The sequence below is a fragment of the Lipotes vexillifer genome, unplaced genomic scaffold (genome assembly GCF_000442215.2).
Source record: "Lipotes vexillifer unplaced genomic scaffold, Lipotes_vexillifer_v1.1 scaffold951, whole genome shotgun sequence".
Classification (NCBI taxonomy): domain Eukaryota; kingdom Metazoa; phylum Chordata; class Mammalia; order Artiodactyla; family Lipotidae; genus Lipotes; species Lipotes vexillifer.
The window spans coordinates 262,797-288,345 of NW_006793664.1; the positions used below are offsets into that span (position 1 = coordinate 262,797).

General features: G+C 44.7%; 1 protein-coding gene across 1 annotated transcript in view; it reads left to right on the forward strand.

The window, feature by feature from the left end:
• Positions 1 to 25,549, forward strand: part of WWC2 (WW and C2 domain containing 2) — a 164,277-nt gene that overhangs the window by 133,898 nt on the left and 4,830 nt on the right. The window contains exons 10-21 of the mRNA XM_007466510.1: positions 282 to 371; positions 1,697 to 2,319; positions 5,661 to 5,790; positions 6,518 to 6,598; positions 6,692 to 6,778; positions 9,069 to 9,261; positions 10,645 to 10,809; positions 14,196 to 14,314; positions 16,159 to 16,360; positions 17,904 to 18,068; positions 19,676 to 19,768; positions 22,714 to 22,956. Coding sequence (XP_007466572.1) covers positions 282 to 371; positions 1,697 to 2,319; positions 5,661 to 5,790; positions 6,518 to 6,598; positions 6,692 to 6,778; positions 9,069 to 9,261; positions 10,645 to 10,809; positions 14,196 to 14,314; positions 16,159 to 16,360; positions 17,904 to 18,068; positions 19,676 to 19,768; positions 22,714 to 22,956 — 2,191 coding nt within the window. The remainder of the gene's footprint in view (positions 1 to 281; positions 372 to 1,696; positions 2,320 to 5,660; positions 5,791 to 6,517; positions 6,599 to 6,691; positions 6,779 to 9,068; positions 9,262 to 10,644; positions 10,810 to 14,195; positions 14,315 to 16,158; positions 16,361 to 17,903; positions 18,069 to 19,675; positions 19,769 to 22,713; positions 22,957 to 25,549) is intronic.

The window sequence follows — 25,549 nt, forward strand, 5'->3', positions numbered from 1 at the left end:
AGCGTGAGGTTTTCTTACCCATTTAAGAAAATTTTAGACTACCAAAATTTTACAAGCTCTCAGTAACACTGGCCATTTGGTACAGCTCTCCCCCTTCGCTCAGTGGCCGTTGACAGCTCTGCCCCCTTTCCTTCTGGCAGGTGGCTCTGTTTTCTCTGTGTCGAGGTCATTTGGATCTCACAAGGGGAAAATAATAAGGATCTTTCTTTTCTTTCCGAATCTTTCTTTTCCTGCTTGATCATAGTTCTGTGAAAACAAATTCATTTCTTTTTCTTGTCTAGATTGAAATTGGAAGAGCGAAGGAAAGAGCTGCTACAGAAACTTGAAGAAACTACTAAATTAACTACATATTTGCATTCACAACTTAAAAAGTAAGCCTGTTTGGTTCTTGAGGGGAAGATTTTTCTTGACTGCATTCAGGCATGTTGTAGTTCATCTTTGATTACTTTTCTCTTTATTTTCAATGACTTAGAAGTAGGAAAATTGTTATACTAATACAATTAAAACTCGGATGACCAAATTTAAAGATGCAGGGATTTGGGTTTGGGATTTTTTTGTTTCATGAACCCCAAGGTCCTCTTTGGAATATGTTTGAAATGTGTTGGGAAGAAGATGTATTTCAACTATCAGGACATACTTAGGAAAAGGACACATTTCTCCACGTCATCCCTTTTAAAAAGGGAAGGTGGGGGAGATTTGCCCTAAAACAGCCACAGATTCATTCCTGAAATATACATAGAAAGAGGAGGACACCGAGTGAGCCCAGGGGCCTTTGTCTTTAGAAGCTGGCCTCTTCCTTTCTCAAAATAAAAAGTTTGATTCTTTAAAAGTAAAGTCACTGCATTAACCCTTCATGCTGTTGGGTTCATTACACCTCCCTCCCACTTCTGTATTTTTTCTTAGTCTGCCATGGTGCTTTTTTTTTTTTTTTCGGTACGTGGGCCTCTCACTGTTGTGGCCTCTCCCGTTGCGGAGCACAGGCTCCGGACGCGCAGGCTCAGCGGCCATGGCTCACGGGCCCAGTCACTCCGCGGCAGGGGGGATCTTCCCGGCCCGGGGCACGAACCCGTGTCCCCTGCATCGGCAGGCGGACTCTCAACCACTGCGCCACCAGGGAAGCCCAACTTCTGTATTTTTTCTTAGTCTGCCATGGTGCTTTTTTTTTTTTTTTTCGGTACGTGGGCCTCTCACTGTTGTGGCCTCTCCCGTTGCGGAGCACAGGCTCCGGACGCGCAGGCTCAGCGGCCATGGCTCACGGGCCCAGTCACTCCGCGGCAGGGGGGATCTTCCCGGCCCGGGGCACGAACCCGTGTCCCCTGCATCGGCAGGCGGACTCTCAACCACTGCGCCACCAGGGAAGCCCAACTTCTGTATTTTTTAATTGCGTAGTTGCTTCTGGATATTTATGCAGATAGATTTATCAATAGGTATTTGATCCCTTTTAAAATTTTTTGTAACTTTTGCACAAGGGGGATGATTTTTAATGAGTAGGATTGCTGCTTAAAGAGTCTTTAGAAAGTCAGGTTGGAAGCATTCACGAATAAGCTTGGAAACGTGTGGGGTGACAGCAAATTCTCTTACCCCGGTCGTTGACTCTGCTCTTTGGTGTCACTGGGTTTCTTTCCTCTCGGCCCGAAGGAGCCGGCAGGGATCTCCACATCATCCCGGTTTTTACAGCTGTGCTTTCCCCTCCCAGCCTCTCCGCCAGCACCCTGTCCATGTCATCCGGGAGCAGCCTGGGCTCGCTGGCCTCCAGCCGGGGGTCTCTGAACACGTCCAGCAGAGGGTCCCTCAACTCCCTCAGCTCCAGCGAGCTCTACTACACCAGTCAGGGCGACCAGCTGGACCCGGATTATCAGTATAAACTGGACTTCCTCCTGCAGGAGAAAGGTGGCTACATTCCTTCCGGACCCATCACCACCATCCACGAACACGAAGTGGCCAAGTCCCCCAGCCAGCCTGGCCGGAGCGGTCCCTGTGTGGCAGCGGCCGCGGCCCCGGGCCGCGCCCCCGCCCTGCCCGAGGCCCCCACGTCCGTGGCGTCCCTGTCCTCCCGGTCCTCCCTTTCCTCCCTGTCCCCACCGGGCTCTCCCTTGGTCTCAGAAGGCACGTTCCCCCTGTCTCCCCACGACGTCGTCCCTCTGCATCACTTCTCTGCTGACCTTGAGGACTGTGAACTGAGCAGCCGCTTTGCAGACATCGGCCTCGGAGAAGATCAGCCGTTGCTGGACTCTGACCCAGGAGGAGCGCCCCCGTCTCTCTCAGAGGATAAGGACCTCGCCGAACGCGCCAGGGCGCTGCCGCATGAAGGGCCTGCAGGTAAACGGAGACCCTTGCTCTCGCGCATCCCTCTTGACCATTTCACGGAGAGCGACTGGAGATTACGTTTTCCACGGAAACAAAGGGTATATGTCCCCCTTCTCTTTCTGCTGCTCTTTTTTCATTTTGGCTTCATTTGGGAAAGAATGTTTATTAATAAACCTACACATTTTTTCTTTATCAAAAGCAAATCCCCTTCCGTATTTGATAGATTTAATCATCGAGCATCCACTCTGCTGTGTAGAACCCCACTGTGTGTGGCATCTGCCCGGGAACACGTTTTGTGAACGTACTGCATGCTTCCAAATAGGTTCTGGTTCTGAAATAGCGAGAAAGGGAAGAGGACCTTCTCTTCAAATTTGGCCTAAGAGAGATGAAAACCAAGGCAATTAGCATACCAGCTAATTAGTACCAAGGTTCAATGTTTAGGTTGCTGTGGGAATTCTATAGAAATACGATGAGTTTTGTTTCATGCCGGACTCTCCCTCTCTGCGGAAAGTTAATGGGGAGAAAGCCGGTTCCCATGCGTGGTGTCACCCTGCCCTCTTCTGGCCACGGTACTAGTTGCAGCCCAAGAAAGCGCAGTGGCCTGAGTTCTTACTGCTGCATCTGTGCTCACAGAGACCCAAACAGAGGGAGAATTTAATATTTCTAATTGTTTACCTTTGCAAGGCAGAAGGTTTTACTATACTAGATGTGGTTGTAAGGAGAACGGGATGGTACCTTGTTTGGCAAATGATCGCAGTTGGGCTCCGAGGAGCCAGCCCCAAACCAAATGAGAAACAAAGTCCAGCGCTGGTCCCAGGAGGCCTGCTCAGAGCCACACAGGCCCCTGCATGTCCACAATGCAGAAGACAGGCTTTTTAGAAGAATTTTCCTGCTGTTTCCATAAGCATATTTATTTTGTACTTTTGGTCCTAGGAATTCTAAGTATTAATTGATTGGCCATTTCAGATGTTTAGAGAGGTAGAGGGATCCATCTCATTTGTGTGGTTTCAAATACTGAAGACTGAACCACCACCTGCCAGTGGCCTGGGGCAGAGATAGAGCATAGGAGATGCTGTGTGGTTTGTGTGCTGCCTGCCTGGCAGGTGCCAACAAGTGGTATGTTATTGGAATAATAACCGCAAAGAAAATAACACAGGAGCTCTGCTTACCTAATGGCTCCAGCAAAGCAGAAACCTGCCTTGAGGCCTCGCGTGTGGCCTGGTGCATGCTGCCCCTGAAGCCAGCCCGGACCGCCCTCGCATCGCAGTGGCCCCGTAGGCCAGCGGTGTTCCGGCGAGCACATTACCCGGTCTCTCAGGCTTGTTGTTCCTCGTCTGCAAAGCGGGCACGAGGCAGTATCTACGCTGTGGGGTGCCGGAAGGGTTAGCGCTCTCATTATGCATCTGAAGCACCCAGCCGTGCCTCGTTCTCGGCAATCAGCTCACAGTAATTAATATTAACTGTATGACACTAAGGAATACAAAAACTCTGCTAAACCCAGTTCCTGTCACAAACCACCGACATTCACGAAGGGAGGACAGAGCAAGGGAGAAAGAAGGAAGGAAGTGGAGTGGTTTCATGCCACTCTTCTGTGCTCTGGACCTGAAGGATCTTACAGTTCTTGAGCATTTCAAAGCTGTTTTTGCTCTTCATGTACTTGGAGTGTTCTCTAGTGACCACCTGTCCACATTCAGTCAGTTTGGAGGGGCCAGTAAATGAGGCTGCATGCTGGAGAAGCACGAGATGAGGGAGAGAAACTCCCGGGGTCTGCCCCGCCTGGCCATCCTGAGGCACGGATGTCCCTGCACTTCCCGCAGCGTCCGACGCCTCGCTCCCTACCCTTGATCTGCTCCCGTGTCTGTCTGAGAGGTCTGTGCCTGCAGAATGGTATCTCCAGAGTGTCCATGAAACAACGTTTAACTTTTTAGGTGCACGTTAGTTAGAAAACTGCTGTTAAAAAGTCACACTAGGGGAAAATATATCCAAGAGCTTTGTTTGCAAGTAATATTCAGTTTCACATGTGAAAACAACCGAAAGCATATATTTAACCCTAAAGACTAATTCTCTCCAGGCCAGGTCAGCCACACGCGGTCTATGCGGGGGATGTCTGACCTTGGCATGGGGGCAGGTGGCTCATGATAGTGACACTGGTCACCTCATCAGTGCTCTAGACTCTTGTTCCGCTACAGTTGAGTTCCTTTTATATATATTTGACTGTCCAGCACCAGTCCCTGCTGGATGGCAGAAATCAAGTTGGAATAACTGCGAAGTCCTTCCGCAGTCAGTCTCTGTCATTGTCAAAGTCAACTTCAGGCTTCTGTGGTTATTCCTGGGGGTAATCAATAAATCATGTCGTCCTTCACCCCTCACAAAGAGGGGTGGGCGGAGAGAAGGCCCTTCATCATGGCGGGGGGGGGGGGGGGGGGCAAGGACCATAGGGTCCTGCTCTGTTTCACTATGACAAGATCAGGGTGTAGCAAGAAAACTCTGGATAGCTGTTTATAAAGGTCTCCTAGGGTGACATTAGCTTAGAAATTGGGGGGGGGGGGGAAGAAGCATTCCCACTGCCAGAAATAAAAGGGAAAGTGCAGCAATCAGTCCTGTAATCTGAAGCCTTAAAATTTAAACATCCTAACAAGATGTAAAGTCATGACTCAGAAGGGGGCGAAACGCATACCAATATTGATCCCCATCGCCTGCCTGAGGATGAAAGAACGCCATGGGCTTGCAGCTTATTACACAGGAACACAGCTTTAAAAGAGGCTCCCTGCTCTCTGCAGGTTGCCGGGGTATGAATATGAGTCAGAGATAAAAGTTAAGTGGTGGTTGGTGAAGATTCAGTAGCACAAAGTTTTTAATGGTATTAGCCAGTGAGGAATTCTGTAAGTCAAAGACTCTGTCTTTAATTTCTATTAGAGCAGCAGCTCAGGAGATGGAGGCTGGAGAGAAGGGGCGAGCAAAAGAGGTGGAAACCTTTCTCTCCATTGAGCCCTAGAAGCTCTCTTATAGAAACGTCTCCAGTACCTGAGGGAGGCAGACAGCTTCTTACCCCCGACTGTGTTCTCTGCAGCGAGTACTGAGAAGGGGGAGGCAAGGGGCCCAGGAGAAAGTGTGCAATTGATCCCTTCCCTTAAAATATCCAGGACAGAGGAACAGCCGATTCTTTCTCAAATAACTGGCATCCCAGGAACCTTATAAGTCGCAGTGCCTGGAATCCTTCACTTCTGTTGATTTGAATAGTAGCATCCTTGATTCTCAGGTCGAAAGTTCATTTTGGATTTCTCAGAACCAAACCATGTGTGCATTTTGTACTTAACTTTTTCTAATTAGTGCTGTCACTCTCCCCTCCCTAGATGTGGAAAAATCATTACCAAAAAGAAGAGGAATCCACTTGCTTGGGGAGAAAACCACTTGCGTGTCGGCTGCGGTCTCGGATGAGTCCGTGGCCGGGGACAGCGGGGTCTACGAAGCTTTCGTGAAACAGTAAGGACCCAGCGCGGTGCCCTCTCCGCGCACCCGGGCGTGGGGTGACAGACCCCGGGAGCACACTGCCCTTATTCCTCTCTCTGCAGGGGAAAGGGCTGTAGGCCTTAAAGAAGTGTCAGGCTGAAAATTCCAGGGATGCCAGAACATCCCATCAGCAGGGAAATGAGGAACAGGCCGATGTGCTCAAAGGCAGCCAAGCCTCTTAGAGCCGTAAACTCGTTTTCAATGAGAGCGTTGCAGGGCTTGCCCAGTGCCTGTTTGGCGCGTCGTGAAGCGTTTCGTGTATGCAGATTTCGGAAAGCCTGGTGTATCTGGGGTGCCATACACCCCGGGGAGGCTCTGGAAGCCCAGGCACCAGAAAGTCATTCCCCTCAAGGCCCAGACGCAGACTCCTCTTGACAAGGTGAAGCAAGACTTTTAAAAGTGAGCTTGCACTGGGGTCAGGTCCACTGGCTAGTAGAGGAGTGCTGTTTTTTGTTTTGTTTTGTTTCATTTTTAGCTATGCCGTGTGGCTTGCGCGGTCTTAGTCCCCTGCCCAGGAATGGAACCCGTGCCCCCTGCTTTGGGAGCGCAGAGTCTTAACCACTGGACCACTAGTGAAGTCCTGAGGAATTCTGTTAGTTCAGGTTTCCATTCAGAATCAGTAAGTGGCAGACCACAAGCATAGCTCTGCATGTTTCCGTTCACGAACGTTCACCTGCACCTGCTGTTCCCCTGCCCCCAGGCCCAGTGAAGTCGAAGATGTCCTGTACAGTGAGGAGGACGTCGCCGTCACGGAGACGGCCCAGGTGCAGATCGGACTCAGGTGCGGATGTGCGCAGGAAGGGGCGCGTCTCGCCTCCGTGCGGTGACAAGTGACCCATACGCTTCCTTATCTCATCAGCTTCTCTTTTGACAGATATGATGCAAAAAGGTCAAGTTTCATGGTGATTGTAGCACAGCTCCGAAATCTTCATGCCTTCCTGATACCTCACACTTCAAAAGTGTAAGTAAAATCAGTGGAGGACAAATCAAAGAACTTAAGATTGTCCGTATGAGAATTTTGCATCGTAATGTAGCAATTCATCCAAGTGAAGATGTGGGAAAGACATAGCAGGGCTGACTGTGTCTTAATCGGCACTAGATAAAGGCGAAGAGGGGGTGATATGGGCCGATCCCCTCCTTTGGTTTTATGAACCGTGCAGGGAGGAGGGAGGGCATATGGGGGTGTTGCTTGATCACCCCAGAGAGCCCGCTTCCCAGCACTGAGGTTAGGGATACCTGTCAGTAGTATTCAGGGAGGACCGGCTGGTGATACCATTCGTGACTTCTCCCTCCTGATAAGTATGCTGAGATCTTGGGGCACACTGTGGACAGCCTCTTAATCTTCGAGTGGCCTGTCAGGGAAAGGACAGCCAACCCACAAGTCCAGGCAAAACTACAGAATCCCCCAGGAACACGAACTTGCATGAAGCCCCTGACGTCGGGATGGGGCTGCCGGCAAACGTCCCACCTCTGCCAGAGCACGGCACACACAGGAAGTCGCAGGTGGCCTCCAGAGTGCGATGCCAGGCCTCTGCTCCCGGCTGCCCTGCAGTCGCTTGTCTGCCTGGCCTGACCCTTCCTGAGCGCATGGCAACGTGTTCTTAAACCCATAACGAAAGCCTTGCCCTAAATATTGACACTGCTCAAGATGACAACTAGCATGAAATATCCTCAGAATCGTTCTTTCTTTCTCCTAACATCAAACCTTTTTTTTTGATTATTAATGACGACAAGCAGAGTTGATGGCGTCAGCGGGTTGGCGGTGGCCACGGGGTCTCTGTGAGTGACCCCCAACCCCCTCCCCAGCAGCAGAACGAGAGGAAAAGCACCCCAACTTTCCTTCCCCTATGCCTTTTGTTCCTAACCCTGTAAAACCTCACTTTCTTCACTCGGAACCATTTGAGGATGGTGTAAGTAGTTAGGCCACCGGGACAGGGTGAACTGAGTCTGGAGAAACAGAACATCCCGTCCCTCCCGCCCGCCTCTCTAAAATACCTCCCTTTGTTGCTTTTCCATGAAGGCAGGGAAAGAAGATTTCTTCTGCTGCATCTCCAGCCTTAACGACTGTGGCCCAGGGTCCACTAGGTTTTTAATGCTGAATCTCCATGATCAATGTTGATACAAAATACGGAAATAATATGGCCTTCCTCAGTTCTTCATGTGAATTTACAGTTTTTATAATTGGAGAAAGATGCTCTTTAGAATATGAATTAGAAAGCCTGGAAATGGGGGGAGTGGGGAGGGATTTAATGGGTGTTCTCTTTCTGGTATTTAAAAGAAGATACCTCATGCTGTTTCCAGGAATTGTCAATCCTCGTGTAATGCGTGCTCAGAAAACTCACTTTTAAAGTAGTATTACTACCCAGTGTAAAACAGATAGCTAGTGGGAAGCAGCCCCATAGCACGGGGAGATCAGCTCGGTGCTTGGTGACCACCTAGAGGGGTGGGATAGGGAGGGTGGGAGGGAGGCTCAAGAGGGAGGAGATATGGGGAGTATGTATACGTATAGCTGATTCACTTTGTTATACAGCAGAAACTCACACACCATTGTAAAGCAACTATACTCCAATAAAGATGTTAAAAAGAAGAGTAAAAAAATAAATAAATAAATAAAATAAAGTAGTATTAGAAGTTATTGTTTTTCTCTGACTCTTCCTCGAAATACGACAAAGCATAAAACGGTTTGTCATATCTGAGACTTCTGAGATGCTAGGCAGTGCTTTTTTTGAACTGTTAAAATTCATCTGTTTTAAATTTTCTTAACAACGTGCTACTAGCATTTCTTTTCCTCTAGTAGGATAATGTATTCCATTCCTGGGGAATGACCGTCAGCAGTTCTTGTTTAATATGCAGGATGAGTGTCCTTTGGGACAAAGTCACCCGTGTCTACTTGGTGTGTTCCTGCTTTCCCAGGTTCAGATGGCAGTCACTGTGGAATTGTCAGGACACGGGCAGGTGGGACGTAAATCCGTCTGCCCCGTGGTCTTCGTTCCTCTCACTTCCCTACCACGTGCCTTTGCTGCACCCCCAGGGCAGGCGGCAGGCTCGGCCTTGCATGCTCCGGAGCACCGGCGGGTTAAGAACAGAGCCTCTGTGCCCCTGAGCATGACGACCATGGTGGCAGCAGAGCTTTGGGTTGAGATGAAGTCCGTGTCCCTGTGCTTCTCTCCCAGGCAGATAACTTTCAAACACCAGCTGTGAATCCAATATAATTGAACCAGTGAAATCCATTTCATCCTTGTTCTTTGCAGATACTTTAGAGTTGCTCTGCTTCCCTCCTCAACTGATGTCAGCTGTCTGTTTCGAACGAAAGTCCATCCAGCCGCGGAGTCCCTGTTATTCGGTGATGTGTTCAGAGTGGCCATCTCCCAGACAGCCCTGCAGCAGAAGACGCTGAGGGTGGATCTGTGCTCTGTCAGCAAACACCAAAGGGAAGAGTGCCTGGTAGGACTTTTCATCATCTCCATCATCAGATAACACTATCGGATATTCTGAGAATAATTTTCCAGTTGTTGTTTTGCCAGCCTCAATACTTCTGCCGATCTGCCCAATGCCTCAGACACACCCAACAGTGGCTTCATTTTTTATCTGAAGTGGTGATTTCTGGTTTCCATTCTCTTATTCCAGACCTTTCAAATTTGCTTAGAAATTATGATTCTCTGTAAAACCTACTTTTTATTTCTAACCTTTAGATAAAGAAGAGCTTTGGCCTCTGTTATGACCATCACTGTGGAGTATGCTTATTATTCCCAATATGAGTCTGGTGTTTTCTATACACTATCTCATTTAATCCTCTTGACAATCTTATGAAAAGGGTATGATGACCCCTATTTTCAGATGAAGAACTGCTTAGGGTCACACAGCTCATCAATGATGGATAGATATCAAAAGGACATCCCACACCTAATTGACTGCTACAGATTTAAGCAGGACACTGAGTATAGTTCCTTCATTCAGCTCGTTCTCCCAGCCATGGTGTTAGAGCTTCTAGGAAATCTTAAGTGTTACTGTTTAGAGCAATAGGATATTTAAATACTAATGCAGAAGACTTCGCACATAACTAATAGCAAGTTTAACACATCATTGTGCACAATGACCAGAGCAGCATTACACACCAGTAGAGTTACATAAGGTGTTCAAACGCACGTGTCTAGAGGTGTGCCCAGGTGTTCAAGAAACACTGCAGTCTCCAGTTGAAACCCGTGTAGTTCTAGGGTCAACCGTAATCCCAATCTAAAACCCAACCCTGGGATTCTTTTGTGGTCCGCTTATACACAGATTTTTTTTTTTTTTCTCTAAATTCACACTATAGTACTACATGATCCGTGGTTGGTTGAATCTGGGGATGTGGAACCTGACACGTGGAGGGCCAACTGTAAAGGCAGACTTGGATTTTCGACTGCAGGATCGGGGGTGTTGTTGGCGTCCCTAACCCCACACTGTTCAAGGGTCGGCTATATTTCTTATTTAGTCACACCGGAAAATATAAGATATTGCCAGGTTTTAAAAAAAATCCACCAGTGCTATATATCAGAGTATTGCTTTTTTTTTTTTTTTTTTTACCTTGTCCAGTAATCTTAATTATATCAGAGGGAGCAAATATGAATTGAAACATTTTTTTTTTTCTTTTTTTTTTTTTTTTTACCTTGTCCAGTAATCTTAATTATATCAGAGGGAGCAAATATGAATTGAAACATTTTTTTTTTTCTTTTTTTTTTTTTTTTTTTTACCTTGTCCAGTAATCTTAATTATATCAGAGGGAGCAAATATGAATTGAAACATTTTATTTTCTCTTGTTTTTTCTTTTTTTCCTTTCATTTCACATAGGCGGGAACTCAGATCAGCCTGGCAGATTTACCCTTTTCCAATGAGATTTTCACTCTGTGGTATAACTTGCTTCCTTCAAAGCAAATGCCCTGCAAAAAGAACGAAGATGAAACTGAGGATTCAGTATTTCAACCAAGCCAGCCACTAGTAGATGCTATAGACTTGGTGAGTCAGAGTTGGAGAAACACATCTCATTAAGACATTTAGATCTGCAGCCCATCTGAAATTAATCTTTGTGCAAGGTTTGAGGTAGGGGTCAAGATTGTTGTTTACCCATATGATAACCAGCTGACCCAGGATTGTTGAAAATACTTCCTTTGCTAGCTGCACTGCAGTGTCACATAAGTCAGATATCCTCTACGTGTGTAGTCTGTTCCTGAACTTTCTATTCTGTTCCGTTGACTTAGTCATCTATCTCTGTAGACAGTACAGTCATCTATCTCTGTAGACAGTACTGTGCTTTTTCAAAGTGAAGGCTTTCAATAATTCATCATTTAGAATGGTTTTTCTGAGGCTGTTTACAGATAATTGCTATCAGATTAAGGAAGTTTCCTTCTCTTTCCAGTTTGCTAAGAGCTTTATTATGCATGGATATTGAATTTTATCAAGCATTTTTACTGTATCTCTTAAGAAGATTACGTGGTTATCTTCTTAAGATTATTCTGTTAATGTAGTGGATTATACATTGATTGACTTTTGAATGTTAAATTGCCCTTGGATTCCTGGAATAAAACAGATTTCATTGTGGTGTATTTTATATGAATTTTTATACATATTCAATCATAGAGAATATTGAAATTTGCATGTGTTCAGTTTTAGTAAAAGTTCCATGTGCTCTTTCTGCAGGTCAAGTTTGTTAATTTTACTTTTCAAATCTTCTGCATTTACTGATTTTTCAGTTTGCTTATTTTATCAATTATTAAGAGGTATAATAAAATCTCCAATTTGTGATTATAAATGTCTCTTTCTCCTTTTAGTTCTATTAATCTTTGCTTTATGTATTTTGTATCCAGGCTATTAGGTGAATATAAATTTAGCATTATGTTGTATCTTTCTGTTCAACTGACCTTTTTGTCATTATAAATTATCCCCCTTTATCTCTGATAACACTTTTTGTTTGGTATCAGTAAAGCTGTATCAGTTCTCTTTTGGCTAGCATTTGCATGGTTTACCTTTTATTATTCTTTTACTTTCAACCTTTCTGAGTTCTTATATTTAAAGTGTTTCACCTGTAAGCAGTACTTAGTTGGTTTTGATTTCTTATCCAGTTTTTAAATCTTCATCTTTTAATTGAAATATTTCATTTATTTACACTTAATGCTGTTAGTGATATATTTGGCTTTGAACCTGTCATCTTACTCTCTGTTTTCTTTTAGTCCTATCTCTGTTTCTTTTTTTCCTTCTTTTGGATTAATCAAGTATTTTTAAATTTTGGTTTTTCCTTCTCTTAGACCATTAGTATTACATTCTTTTCTTTTTTGCTGTTTCCCTGATGATTACATCATGCATCCTTGACTTAGAAACTGTGTTAAATTAATGCTTTTGCTTTTTTTCAGACAGCACAAAGATTTTTTTTAATTGAAATATATTTTAATTAATGTATTTTTAATTGACATATATACACTAATACGTATAAAATGGATAACTAATAAGAACCTGTATAAAACAATAAATAAAATAAAATTCAAAGATTCCAAAAAAAAAAAAAAAGCAGCTGTTGGATTGCCTAAGGTAAAACTCATGGATGTATAATATTCTCTCCTGTAAGATTACTTACAAGAGAAATAGTGCTAGGGAAAATAGGTAGATGCAATGAAAAACAAATTAGGACTCAAAGTGAAACATGTAAAAATTTAAACAGCCTGATATTTTAAAATTTCTATATAATAAGAAGGCTTCATTGACGACTGTGTGTGTGTGTGTGTGTGTGTGTGTGTGTGTGTGTGTGTGTGTTTACAAGCAACACTGCCCAGTTGGTCCAACAGTGGAAGAATTGACACTGATACGCCGTCAAACAAACACCTTTCTCAAGACACTTTCATTTGCTCCATCCCTAAAAAAAAAAGAAAAAGAAAAAGAAATACATTATTATTTTTTTTTTTGATGTGCAAAGATTTTTAAAGACTTAACTCCATGATTCCCTTTCCTCCTTGTGTGCAATTATTGGTCATATATTTTAGTTACATTTGTTCTAAATCCCACAAGACATTATTATTATTGTTTTATTGACAATCAGTATTTACTTAGATTTTCCTATATCTTTACCCTTTCTGATGTATTCTTTTTTCCTTTCTGCATTATTGTGCTTCCAGTTTGGGTCATTTTCCTTCTGCCTGGAGAATTTTCTTTAGTATTTCTTTTAGTACAGGTCTATCGGCATCTTTGTTTTGATTTCATTTGTGAAGGACTTTTTTCCCTGCATATTCAGAATTCTAAGTGAATAATTATTTCTCTGAACACATTAAAAATAACATGTCATCTGGTTTCCACTGATTCTGTTCAGCTGTTGGAGGAGTCTAATTGTTGGTCCTTAAAAGATATTACATCTTTTTTCTTTCACGGTTTGTAAAATTTCCTCTTTTTCTTTGATTTTCAGCTATTTCACTCTGATGTGCTAATGTGTTTTTCTTTGTGTTTATCCTAGGGAAATTCTCCATTGTTTCGTCAGTTTTCTTGAACATATTAATTATGAAGTTTTTAATTCCTTTTCTACATAACCGTAGTGTATGGATCACCTATGGGTCTGCTTCTTTTGCTTCTTATTTTTCCTGGCTTTCAGTCATTGGGCCCTGTTTATCCAGTGGAATGCTGGGTATTATGTACGGATTGTAGAGGACCTGGCTGATAGCTTCCTCCAGAGAGGATTTAATATTCTTTGGAAGGCAGATTACAATATGGGCAGATCACCTGGATCACCTGAGGGACCTGCATTCCAATTTTTCTCTCCCTAGGACCATGAGGCAACTGAGGTATCTGCTTACTGTTTAGCCTCCTAGCAGCTGGTTTTGCTTTCTCAGCTTCTCGCTCTGCACGTATGTAGCTTAGGAAGGGCGAATGTCCCAAAAGAAATATTGTGCAGAATATTGGGCTCACTTCACAGTTCATTTTCTCTGGCCCTTTGTATGCTGGCTACTTTGTCGCCAGCTCAGTTTTCATCTCCGCATCCTCCCATCACTGTCACAACCCTGGGCAGCCACAGTCTGTCAGCCTGTGTGCCTCACCGCTGGAACTGGGACCTGCCCCCCAGGGCAGAAGAGTGGCAGTGATGGTCCCTTCACCTCCTTGCGTTTCCCTTCGCCCTGGGATCTTGGTCCTCGAGTGCTCATTGCCTTTGTTGCTCTCCATTGCGTTAAAACAGCTGGAATTTTTTGTTTGTTTGTATTTTTCTTTTTATTTTACTTTATTCAGCCTTCATATTTATTCTCAGCAGGAGAATTGGGTCTCATACCTCTTCTTTTTCACAACTAGAAGCATAAGTCCCCATCCGATAAGTTTTTCAATCATTTCTTGGAGTATATGGTGTTCATTGCCCTGTGTTTTACCTTCTCCAGGATGCAGTGTCAGCCTTACTTGCAAGAACATCGGCTGAGCTGTTGGCTGTGGAACAAGAATTAGCACAAGAAGAAGAACCAGAGCAGGAGGAAGAGCAGAGGGATCCAGATGGAGATTGGTAAAACAGAGATTTCCTTTTGCTACCGGGATTGCAAAGAGGACGTGTTTAGATTCTCAGAAGAAACCTTCAGGGAAACCTTTATAGGTTTAGATCTTATTCTGGAATTAATGGAAAGTAGTGCAGCTTCAGGGGGCTGCCCCTAGGGAAAGTCTTTCCTTGGTCATTAGAGACTTGAAAGGGGTAGTGGCGAGTTTGCGGACAAGCACACGAGCGAGATTCTTTGTTCTTGCTTCAGTAATCTTGACACTATTTCTTGGGCTTTTTTTTGGTTTTAAGTCTAAACTACCTATTTTGAAGGGTATGGTAGTTTATTTCAGAGTCATAGATAAATTTAAAAACTGACTCTTTTTCTACAAACTACCAGAAGTACCATTTAGGCTCTGGGAAGTCAAAGCAGATATTTAGAAAATAGCTTCTGAAAAGCTCTTTTTCTGTTTGTTGCCACTTTCACCTTCTTTTTCTGTTTCTTCTCATTTTTCATACCTCATTGTTTTTTAAAAAAGAAAAAAAAAGGTTATTATAGCGTTTGTCTAGATTCACATATGTATAAAGAACTATCTTTCCAGGTCTGCACTGTTTTCTCTAAAACAAATTTTAGTGAATGCATGTTTTTTTAGTATATATGTAAAGTCATTTGGATTAATTTTGTATGTATTGTTGCTTATTCTGTTATGTTTGAACTACTGTTGACACATATGCATATACATATATAGCAGCATTTGTGTTTATGTGTGTATATATAAAACTTCTTACAAACTTGGAGTGACAGGATATAAATAACAAAATTGTGGACATTTGGAAGGAACAGCTTACTATAGTGATGTGAAAAGCAGATATACTTTGTTCTTATCAAAAGTCCTTTATAGTGAATAAAGTTCAGAGCACCAAAAAAGAAAAGTAAACATGAGAGTGATTATGAGGTTCATCATATCTTGAAATACTGAGCCTTCCTTGCATATGTAAAATACGCAACTTGTTTCACCCACATTTCAAAAAGTGCGCTTAGAACGTAATCTAAAGGAATTGATAACTTACAGTCCTCACTGCTAGTCCCCCTGTGTTCATTTCATGACCAGGTGTTTAACACCTAGGCTGTTCCAATCTGTCAGTATATCACCAGTCACTTGACTTTTCATTATCAGTGGAAAAAAATGTTCCCATTATGAGAATATGAAACTCAACAAAGAGTGAGATATTCTTACCCATCCTGGTACTCTTGCTTTCCTGTCAGTACAATTTATACAGAATATAAACCGTATTTGTATTCTGGAGCCTCACTTGTAGTGCCATCCAAGCCCAGGCCATGGCTTTTGTTAAAGACAAGATCATAGACCATTCAGAGTCTTCTGTTAGTTCAGTAGTAAGACTCCTCTACCCAGGGTTCCACCTCTGCTAGACCATGAGCACAGTTGATAATGGATATTTTTATTCACTCTTAGCAGAGAGTCACTGCATTCTATTGTTTGAATAATTTTACAATAAATGAACAACTGATACCAAATTATATTATAGTGAATGTCAGTATTTTCAAACCGTGGGTTAAACTTTATATGTGATTTTTTAGCGTATTTCTATTTAATATTTAGGAATTAGGTCAAATTTCATGAATTTAACTTTTCAATACGAAATTATGATGATTTTGCTTCAGATTTCTGGAGAGTAGGGTGATAACTTTATTTCTCATGAGCATTTTAGTAAAAGTTCCAGCCAGAGAACTGGCTTGAATTGTGATGTGTGAGTCTGTTCATCGCCCAGATAACGGGTTAACGTGCCCAGGTTGCACCGATCACAGAGCACACCTGCTTGACCCTGAATGGTATTGTGTGTTGTTTCACCCATAGGTTAACCATGCAGAGAGAGGCCTCCTCTGATGAAATTGTGGCTGAGGAAGGGGCTGAAGTGAAATTGGCAGAGGGCAGTTGCTGTGCAGAAGATGTAAGCTCACGCCCGAGTGTGCCTGAGATGAATGAGGACACAAGTACGACAGAAAACAACTGTGCCAACGACCTTGGGAGTCAGCCACCTGCAGGAGTGCCCGCCCTGGTGAGTGATCTCAGCTGTCCCCTCCTGAAACTGGTCTCCTAGAGGCACCACACAGACCAAGTCTGTCTCTTCAGCTATAACTCCATGTTAGGATTTTGTGCCAAAGCTGATCAGGATGGGCGTTTGTGGGAGTAGACCATAAGAAACATTGTAAATGCCTTAACCTTTTCAAATGGGCCCCAAATATTCATTCTCCAATTAAGTTTCATATAAGAAGATAAATAGTGGCGTTTAGGGCTTCCCTGGTGGCGCAGTGGTTGGGAGTCCGCCTGCCGGTGCAGGGGACACGGGTTCGTGCCCCGGTCCGGGAAGATCCCACGTGCCACGGAGTGGCTGGGCCCGTGAGCCATGGCCGCTGAGCCTGCGAATCCCGAGCCTGTGCTCCGCAACGGGAAAGGCCACCACAGTGAGAGGCCCACGTACCGCAAAAAAAAAAAAAAAAAAAAAATAGTGGCGTTTATCTCTCTGTAAATGTTCTGTGAATATTTACTGAAAGCATTTTCAGAATTTCCTGAATAACACCAGGATGCCTACTTAATTGTATTAAGTTTCATAAATGTTATAAGTTTATTTCAATTTCAAACATGAGGTAAACGTGTAAAGCTCATTTTGGTTAGATGGGGCTCTGATTGAAACCAGTTCAGGAAGGTGGCAAATGACTCGGTTTAGGCACAGATGCCATGTTACTAAGCAGGTAACTTTGCTGGTTAGTGACAGACATGTTGAGACTGCCATCCCCAAAGGGGGAAACTCATTTTCAACGTTTGAGGATGCTGGCAAACTTGGGAGTTTAGAAAATAACAGTTATTTATTTCTAAGAAAAATAATGTTATACCCTGACTGAAGACTTCATGTGTGTACATATATATATTTACATACATACATACACACACATATACATACATACAGTCGGCCTTCTGTATCCGCGGTTTCTGCCTCCACGGATTCAACCAACCGCGGATAGTAAACAGTACACGATTGGCTGAATGCGAGAATGTGGAGCCCCAGATACAGAGGGCCAGTTCTGGGACTTGAGCGCCCACAGAGTTTGGTGTCCGGAACCAATCTCCCACGGATACTGAGGTATGGCTGTATATATAATTGCATGTTCTGCGTAGACCTGAGGTTTAACTAGTGTATTTTCATTTTCTTATATTTAGTTACTTTTATCGTTTACTCTGAAAAAAACTAATCAGAAAGTTGAATAACGTTTAATGATGAAGAATTGTCAAATAAGCTTCTTTATAGAAGTACATTTACCCTCTGTAAATCTAAAGCTTCCTTTTTTTAGGTCTAATCTGTTAGCGGTGGTGCTGCCACTTATAGGTAACCCTGTTGGACAGTTATTATCCTACCCTACCTGAGGGTAACTTCCTAAGAACTAAGTAGAAAACCACCTTCCCATCAGCAGAAAGACAAAGCCTGTCTCACAGAAGTGGCCCTGGTGCTAGATGAGTCTCTTGTAAGATTAGGTATTTCTTTCATACTTAGAAGAAAGGAGCAAGAAACGTCTCTCCCCTCCTGACAAATTGCTGACTTCTAGGTTGATAAAGAGACAAATACCGACGAGGCGGGCAGTGCCAGTGTGGCGGTCCGCCCCAAAGACCGCAGCGGCCTGAGCGCCCGGCAGCGCCCCTTCGTGCGGAGCAGCGTGATCGTGCGCTCGCAGACCTTCTCCCCCGGCGAGCGGAGCCAGTACGTCTGCAGGGTAAGGCGTCTGCGGGGTAAGGCGTCTGCGGGGTAAGGCGTCTGCGGGGCGGGCATGTGCAGGGTGAGGCATGCAGTGCTCTTAGGGGGCTGCCGCCTCTCCCCGCCCCGTGCCAGGGAGTGGCCCGTTAGTGACAATAGACAGTGCCAAGGGATCTTCAAACTCGACTACAGATTCTAATGGCTAGAAATGCCATAAAATATACATAAAATATCACACTCTTAATCGTTCTTTTTAGTTTGGGTGGTGGAATTTTTTTCTTTCCTTTCTTTCCTCAAATTTAATGTCTCTTTGCTTCTAATGCCATTTATTTGGCAAATAACTGACATTAAGGACCAGGCTGCTAAGTCTGTCTGGACCTAAGTGTGTATTTAGAAACTTAAAGTGACTCAAGATTTATGATGTCTTGTATATTTCTGCTGTATATCATGCATGCTTCAAACCATGTTAGTCGGGCTTCCCTGGTGGCGCAGTGGTTGGGAGTCCGCCTGCCGATGCAGGGGACGCGGGTTCGTGCCCTGGTCCGGGAGGATCCCACATGCTGCGGAGTGGCTGGGCCCGTGAGGCATGGCCGCTGAGCCTGCGCGTCCGGAGCCTGTGCTCCGCAACGGGAGAGGCCACAACAGTGAGAGGCCCGCGTAATGCAAAAAAAAAAAAATTTAAAAACCATGTTAGTCCTGCTGAGTCAAAAATTGTGAATTGGGTTTTAGGATAAAAGTCGCCTTTATTAATGCCTCCAGACACTCAATCAGATTCCTAGTTCTGTGGAGAATATTATTTGATTTGCATCAGTTTACCGAATTCTAGTTCCATAAGTATTTATGATTTATAGTAATTTAGATTTAACATTATAAAGTGGGTTAGAAAATACTTTCAGAATTCTAAACTTATTCATTCAGTTCACCAAACATTTTTATTAAGCACCTGCTATTTATTAAGCACATTGCCGGATCCGTGGGATTCGTCCATGAACCAAAGACCCAGAGCCCTGTCCTTGCGGGGCTTATGTTCTTGTGAGTTGAGCCAAACACTAAACATGATGAGTAAGCTGTGAAGTCTCTTGGGCAGGGACCAGTGCTATGGAAAACAGTAGAGCAAGTTAAGAAGGGATGGAAATGTTGAGGACGAGGGTCGCAAATTTAAGTAGGTTCAGAGTAGACTTCACTGAGAAGGTGACGTTTCAGCAAAGGCCTGAAGCAGGTGAGGGAGTGAGTGTGGGCTGCCTGGGCTGGGCGTGTTCCCAGTTGTACATGCTGTGACTCCACTCTGACCTTGAGCTCTGTGCATTACACAAACCTTTCCTTTAAAGAATGGATAGTGCATATTAGCTAAAAATACAAGGGATAATTTTATTTCAAACTGTATATGATTTTCTTAACAAATGACTTACGATAACTGTAACCAAAAGGCAATTATTTAAAGAAAATCAAGTTATTTAAGAAAAGCAAGAAAACAGGGAAAAATTTGTTTGGGGAGGATTTTCTTAAAGAAATAAACTACCTTCTTTCTGTGATGAAGTTCTCAATTCCAAGCTTCCTCTAGCACATTGGCACTCACTGATTTCCTTTTCTTTTCTTTTTTTATTTTTTTCAATCCTTTGCTGCCAGTTAAATCGAAGTGACAGTGACAGTTCAACCCTGGCTAAAAAATCACTATTTGTGAGAAACTCCACCGAACGGCGCAGTTTGAGAGTCAAAAGGGTATGTATTCCCTCAGCGGCATCCCGCTGTCCTGGACCCACCCGGCGTTTTGCATATCAGAACATGAGCACCAGGACTGCTGGGTGTCCTTGCTCCGTGCTCTTGGGTGCTGGGATGAAGCCACTGGGATTACGGAGACACAGCTGTTGTGTCAGTTATGGAGAAGGATGTGCTGGAGAGCATTCATTCATCACCGGTGTGGAACCTCTGATAATGAAGGGTAAATCCACTTTGCAGCGTGGATGGAGACAGGCCTGCCGAGTCGGGGGGAGCACCTCTGCTGCCGGCCGCCTGGTCTCCACACCACGGCCAGCTCTTGAGTAGCCGTGGGGAGAGTGTAACACCCGGTGCCTTTCGTGAGGGGCAGACGTTCTGGAAAAGGAGGACACGGTTTTAGTAGCTTGCTTAAAAACAGATATTTTTAGAAGATTAAGATTAATGTAGATGGAAAAGCTCAAGCCAGGTTTTCCTGGAAGCCAGAGGTCTCTTGATGAGCTCAAAAGGGACGAATTCTAGATAAATTACAAGGTTGGGCCATTCAGAAATTCCTGTTTATTTACCAGCAGCTGAACTAGTAATGGAAAGTTATTTGTTTACTGATAATTTGTTCCGTGCTAATTTCCGAAGCTGCTTTATTTCGGCTTAAAGCATGGTGTTCAATAAAAATGCAGCGCTGTGCACACTAAGCTCTGCTGTGACAGGCAGGACCTCCCTGCCTGGAGGAGGTCTTCCAAGGGCACACGGGCGACTCCAGGTGCAGATAGAAGGGCGGAGGGAGCTCACCTGGTCGGGAGAATCAAAAACGCTTCGTGGGGAAGGTGTCTGGCCTTGACACCCATATAAAATTTCTAAAGAAAGTGGTAGCTTTGTTTCAGGGATGGAGATGGATACTGGGTGCTGTTGGATGGATACTAGGTGGCCTGACATGGCACAGGGGCAGAGAGGCACATTCAGGGGATGAGGAAGGACCCAGCTCGGCCAGGCTTGGGCCCTGTGGGTGGGAGTGAAGATTGGAGGGTAAGTTGAGTCACTCTGGTTTAGTGCCGCTGTAGGCAAAGTACTGGATGTGTGACTGGGCAGCATGTAACTTCCTGGTTTAACTTCCTAGTTACTTGACAGTCCTAAGCATATTTCTTTTTTCTAAAGGTAAATATGCAAGCATTTCTTTAACCTCAGCATTTTCAGGACCTTTTGAAACAGATCTTTCAGATTACAAAACTTTGTGCTTTAAAAAGCACCTAAATTTCCATCATCTTGAATGAAAATTCGTCTCAACTCTTTTCTAAGTCCCCTGCATTTTTAAAAGCATATACTTTTAGAGGATGGTAGCACTCTTCAGAGAACTTTTAACCAGCAGTGTTTATGAATTGAGTGGAGCTGAAAAACAGTCGGGTTACTGATAAACTTAGTTTAATCCTGAAACACTGTTTAGGAGATGACTGTTAATAGCTTTTAAAGTGGGCAGATAGAGTTTGGTAGAGGTGAATGGGGAAGTGTATTCTGATTTAGGAATTATAGCATGAGAACCATGTAGAGGTGAAGAGAACAGAAGCATCTCCAGAGATCAGTGGAAGGCTCCCTGGCTGGGAAGGCGGCAGCCCGGCCAACGAGGCATGAGGTTAGGGGGACCCATCGCCACATCTCTCCCCAGTTCAGCGACACCACACTGACAGCCTGAGAGCAGTCATGGCGGGGAGCATTGACACCAAGGAAATGGGCAGATCTTACAAACCAGCGAGCATGCTGTTACACACTTACCAGCAGGCCGTGCCCACGGGAGTCTTTAGAAAGCCTCCAAGTACCTGACAACTGGGAAGGATTTCTGATCTAGAAAACATGAGTAGTACAGTCGAAGAGAGTGTGTGTCTAGATGATTCTTCTGTGTAATAAGTTTGTTAGAGCAGAGGTTGAACAAAGGGAAAGCTGCTAATAAGAACATTAGAGAGTGTTGCAGCAGGATATGTCGGGCAAGGAGAAAGGGGAATCCGAGGAGACAATGAAAGCCATTCAGACCTGGGCTGCGGCTCTGAAATGAGAAGGGGGACAGACAGGCCTCTGCTTCCCGTCTGTCATGAGCACCACCATTGTTCCAGGCCTTCCAGCTGGAATACCTGTCAGGCCTGAGTCCTGCCGTCTTGTACCAAATAGTACCCGTCTTTATTAGTAATCTCTTATTTTCCATTCCCACTGCCAACAGTCCAGGCAAGAAATGCCCTCCTTGTTTCCCTCTGCTCAGGGAGTCCTGCCCAGCCTCATTTGAAGGCCTTTCCTCAAGCGAGTCTGACCCAGCCCTGAGTGATCTCTCCCTCCCCTGACTTCCTGTGACACAGAGGCCGCCACCAGCGGACATGCATTCATACATATTCAGTAATTACTTCTTGATAAATGGATAAGCTTGGCCCCAGAGAGAGCACAGTGATTCAGGGGTGAAAGTACTGAATAGATATTAAGCGATGGGAAACCGAGGAAGGAGTCAAAACCCTAGCTCCCCTGAGCAGCTGTGTCCTGGCCAGTGCATGCAGAAATGATCAGAGAGAGGTGTGAGCTGCGGGGACGCAGGTGCATGGCCTGAAACGGAGCAGATGTGAATTTCTTATGATTTGTCGTTCACAGAGGCCAGCTTCGTGCAGTAAATTGGTCCGGCTAAGCTAGGCTCTACCACGGTGCCAACTTCAAAACTCTCTGCGGTTTAAAACAATAAAGACTCGTTTGCTGCTTACCTGCGTGCTCAGTGTAGGTGGGCCGGGGGCTCTGCTTGTCTTCCTTCAGGACCAAGCCCCCCGGCCTCCCCCCTCTAGGCCTTTGCTGCCCCTGTAACAGGGGTCGGGAGGTGCCACATCACTGCCACTCACCCCTCATCGGCCAAAGCAGCAAGCAGGGATAGTGCCCTCCTGTTAGGTGACCACCGACGTAATGAGGGTGTCATGTTGTTTCCAACCCTCCAGACGGTGTGCCAGCCGGTGCTCAGAAGGGCAGCACCCGAATGCCCCGTGCGAACCTCTCTGGACCTGGAGCTGGACCTGCAGGCCTCGCTGACCCGGCAGAGCCGCCTGAATGACGAGCTGCAGGCCCTGAGGGGCCTGAGGCAGAAGCTCGAGGACCTGAAAGCCCAGGGCGAGACGGACCTTCCGCCAGGTGTGCTGGAGGACGAGAGGTTCCAGAAGCTCCTGCGACAGGCCGAGAAGCAGGTACAGAGCTCGGTGCCGCCGTGAGCTCCGGGGCGCTTACGTGGAGTTCACGTTGCCTAAAGCCCGCCGGGTAGAAGGTACTCGGCCTACACCTCAGTCTTGCTCGAGTCTTCAAGTCCTTTTTCTAGAACTTAGAACACATTTGTTCCCACTGTGTTTCCTCCTGCCTGGTGGCAGCCCTTGCATCCAATGATAGTGAAGAAAGAGCCCACAAAGCAAGGCGCGTTTGTACCATTTTGAGAATAATCTGATTCCCTTGAGTACAGATTTTTCTCATTTTTATTTTTACCAACTCTGTATGTCTAGATAGATTACTGGAGTTATGTGCCTTTTTTTCTCACCCCTGAAGTTTGTGCTCACCCGCTCTGTGAAAGAGAAGCTGTTTCCAATTGTGCGCCTTTCATTCCAGCCACAGAAGTTGGTGAGAGCCATTGGCTTCTCTCCTGCTTGCTCTTAAGCCCCACGTCCACTCCTTATACACATGCGGACACACTGGTGCACATGCACACACACACATGCTGCCCTTTCACATCCACCTTCCTCCCCGCCCGCAGTTGGGGATTTGTGAGATTTTCAGCACCGTGGCCATAAAATGCCTAATGATGAGCAAACAGCCTGCCAATTGCCATAAAAAATACGGCTCCCAGGGAAACTGTGAACGGAGTCCAGCAGCAGAGCGCAGATCTGCCTGCCTTGTTAGGAAAGCTGTCAGGCCTCTGCATCACTCTCCATAACCTTCCTCCTTTGTGGCTGAAAGTCTGTTTTGTAGCTCAGAATAAAAACTGAATCAGTTAGTGTCCTCGTGTATAGTACAACCCCCTTAGGAAGCAGAGCAAGAAGCTCAGGACTGTAATTAGGACGGATTGTGTTCCTTACTCTGTCAGGCTTCTTAACGTGACGGTAAATAAATCACTGGACCTTCCTGCAGGTCCGGCCCCCATCACGTAAACTGAAGGTTAATCACACTCTCCTGGAATCTGGGGCATAAAAACCAGCTTCCGATCCTCCTGAACCAGGCAGCTTATCGTGACTTGTTGGGTGAGAAGGAGAGAGGCGTGCTGAGGAAGGGCTGGTATTTTTCCAAAGGAGCCTCAGGTTGCTTACAAAGCAGAAATTTCTTTTTCTTCCTCTGAGTGTTTCCCTGTCAAACTGCCAGTTCTGTGACGCTAGGCTTCTTAAAAGCTTAAAATAATACAGATGTTAACATTTGTAAAAGTTAGAATCTGCTAAGAAAATTATATGTCAGAAATATTAATACAGCTCATTCAACAAAAGAACTCGGTGATTACAGTGAAGTGCTCAGCACTGAGCCTCGACTGCCTGCAAAGCTGGCGACTATCGATTATTAACACCTGATGAAAATTTTATGATATATTTTAGCACCCAGACTTTTGGAGGAAGATATAGACCCGGGTACAGATATAAATACATAAACACAGAGACAAATGGAGTCTGCAGTAAAGTGTGTTCTTACTCAGCAGGGAGAGGAGGCTCTTCGTGTGTTGCGTGGTGGTCGGTCTTATTTTGCACAGAACAAAGCCAAGTTTCAGAGTGACTCTGCAGCCACCACATAAATGCTGGTAGTTGAAAACAGCAGCAGCCAGCAGGCTACTTCGAGGGACCATCTTAATAGTGTGTACAGGGGATAAAATAGGCCTCACACTCCCATTCATATGGAAGGGAACAAAATACCGAGCAGGATCCCGGGGGCCTGTTGTATCTCTGATCTGGTAAAATACGCTTTCTTGGGGAAACCGGGCCAGGTTTTCTCCCCTAAGTATATCCGGCATGCACCTTCCTTCGCTGGTTTTTCCTGATATCTCCGTTTGTTCAAGTCAGTAAGGAGATGGCCATTTTAAGATTGGTTTGTTCATCTTATAAGTTCCCCAAAATTAGAATAGCAGCAACATTTCAGTAGAATTACTAGTTTCCTAGTTGGATGTACCACATCGTGGTAGAAGTCATTTCTTTGTGTCTACTAAGTCAGTAGTTCCCAACCAGGCACCTAGTGAAAAATCATCCATTCGCTGAAGGTAAGACTTCACAAAGTAACTAAAATATCACATCTGTCCCCTTTGAATTTGAGTTACACAAATTCAGAAGCTCCGAGTGACAGCTCACCTATCTCATCAATTCCAAAATAATCAAGAAAGAACTGCTACTTAAATATAGGCCACTTTTCTAAACAAAATCATCCAAAACAAGGAGAGGAAAGGGGAGCAGTAAAAAATATCTGGAAAAGGGATCCTTTGTGGTGAAAAAAATCAGAAGTTACTGCAGTAGAGTATTATTAGCAAAGTACTAACTAGGTTATGCCCCATTGTAGTCTATTTAGCTTCCCGTAAAGTGGTGTGAGTATAACTGCATCTTCATCAGTACTTGGCTGAATAATAGTTTTTGTAAAATGTCATCTTTCCTAAAAGTGCCACAAGCATTTTTGCTTTCAAATTCAAACTGAGTTTAGTGTACTTTGTGTGTTGAGAATATTTTAAAATTTAGAAAGTTTTTTTAGTTAAAAAATTAACATGTAACAAAGCCAAATAATGCAGAAGTATATAAAGCAAAAAGTATTGATAGAAGTGCCCCTGAGAAC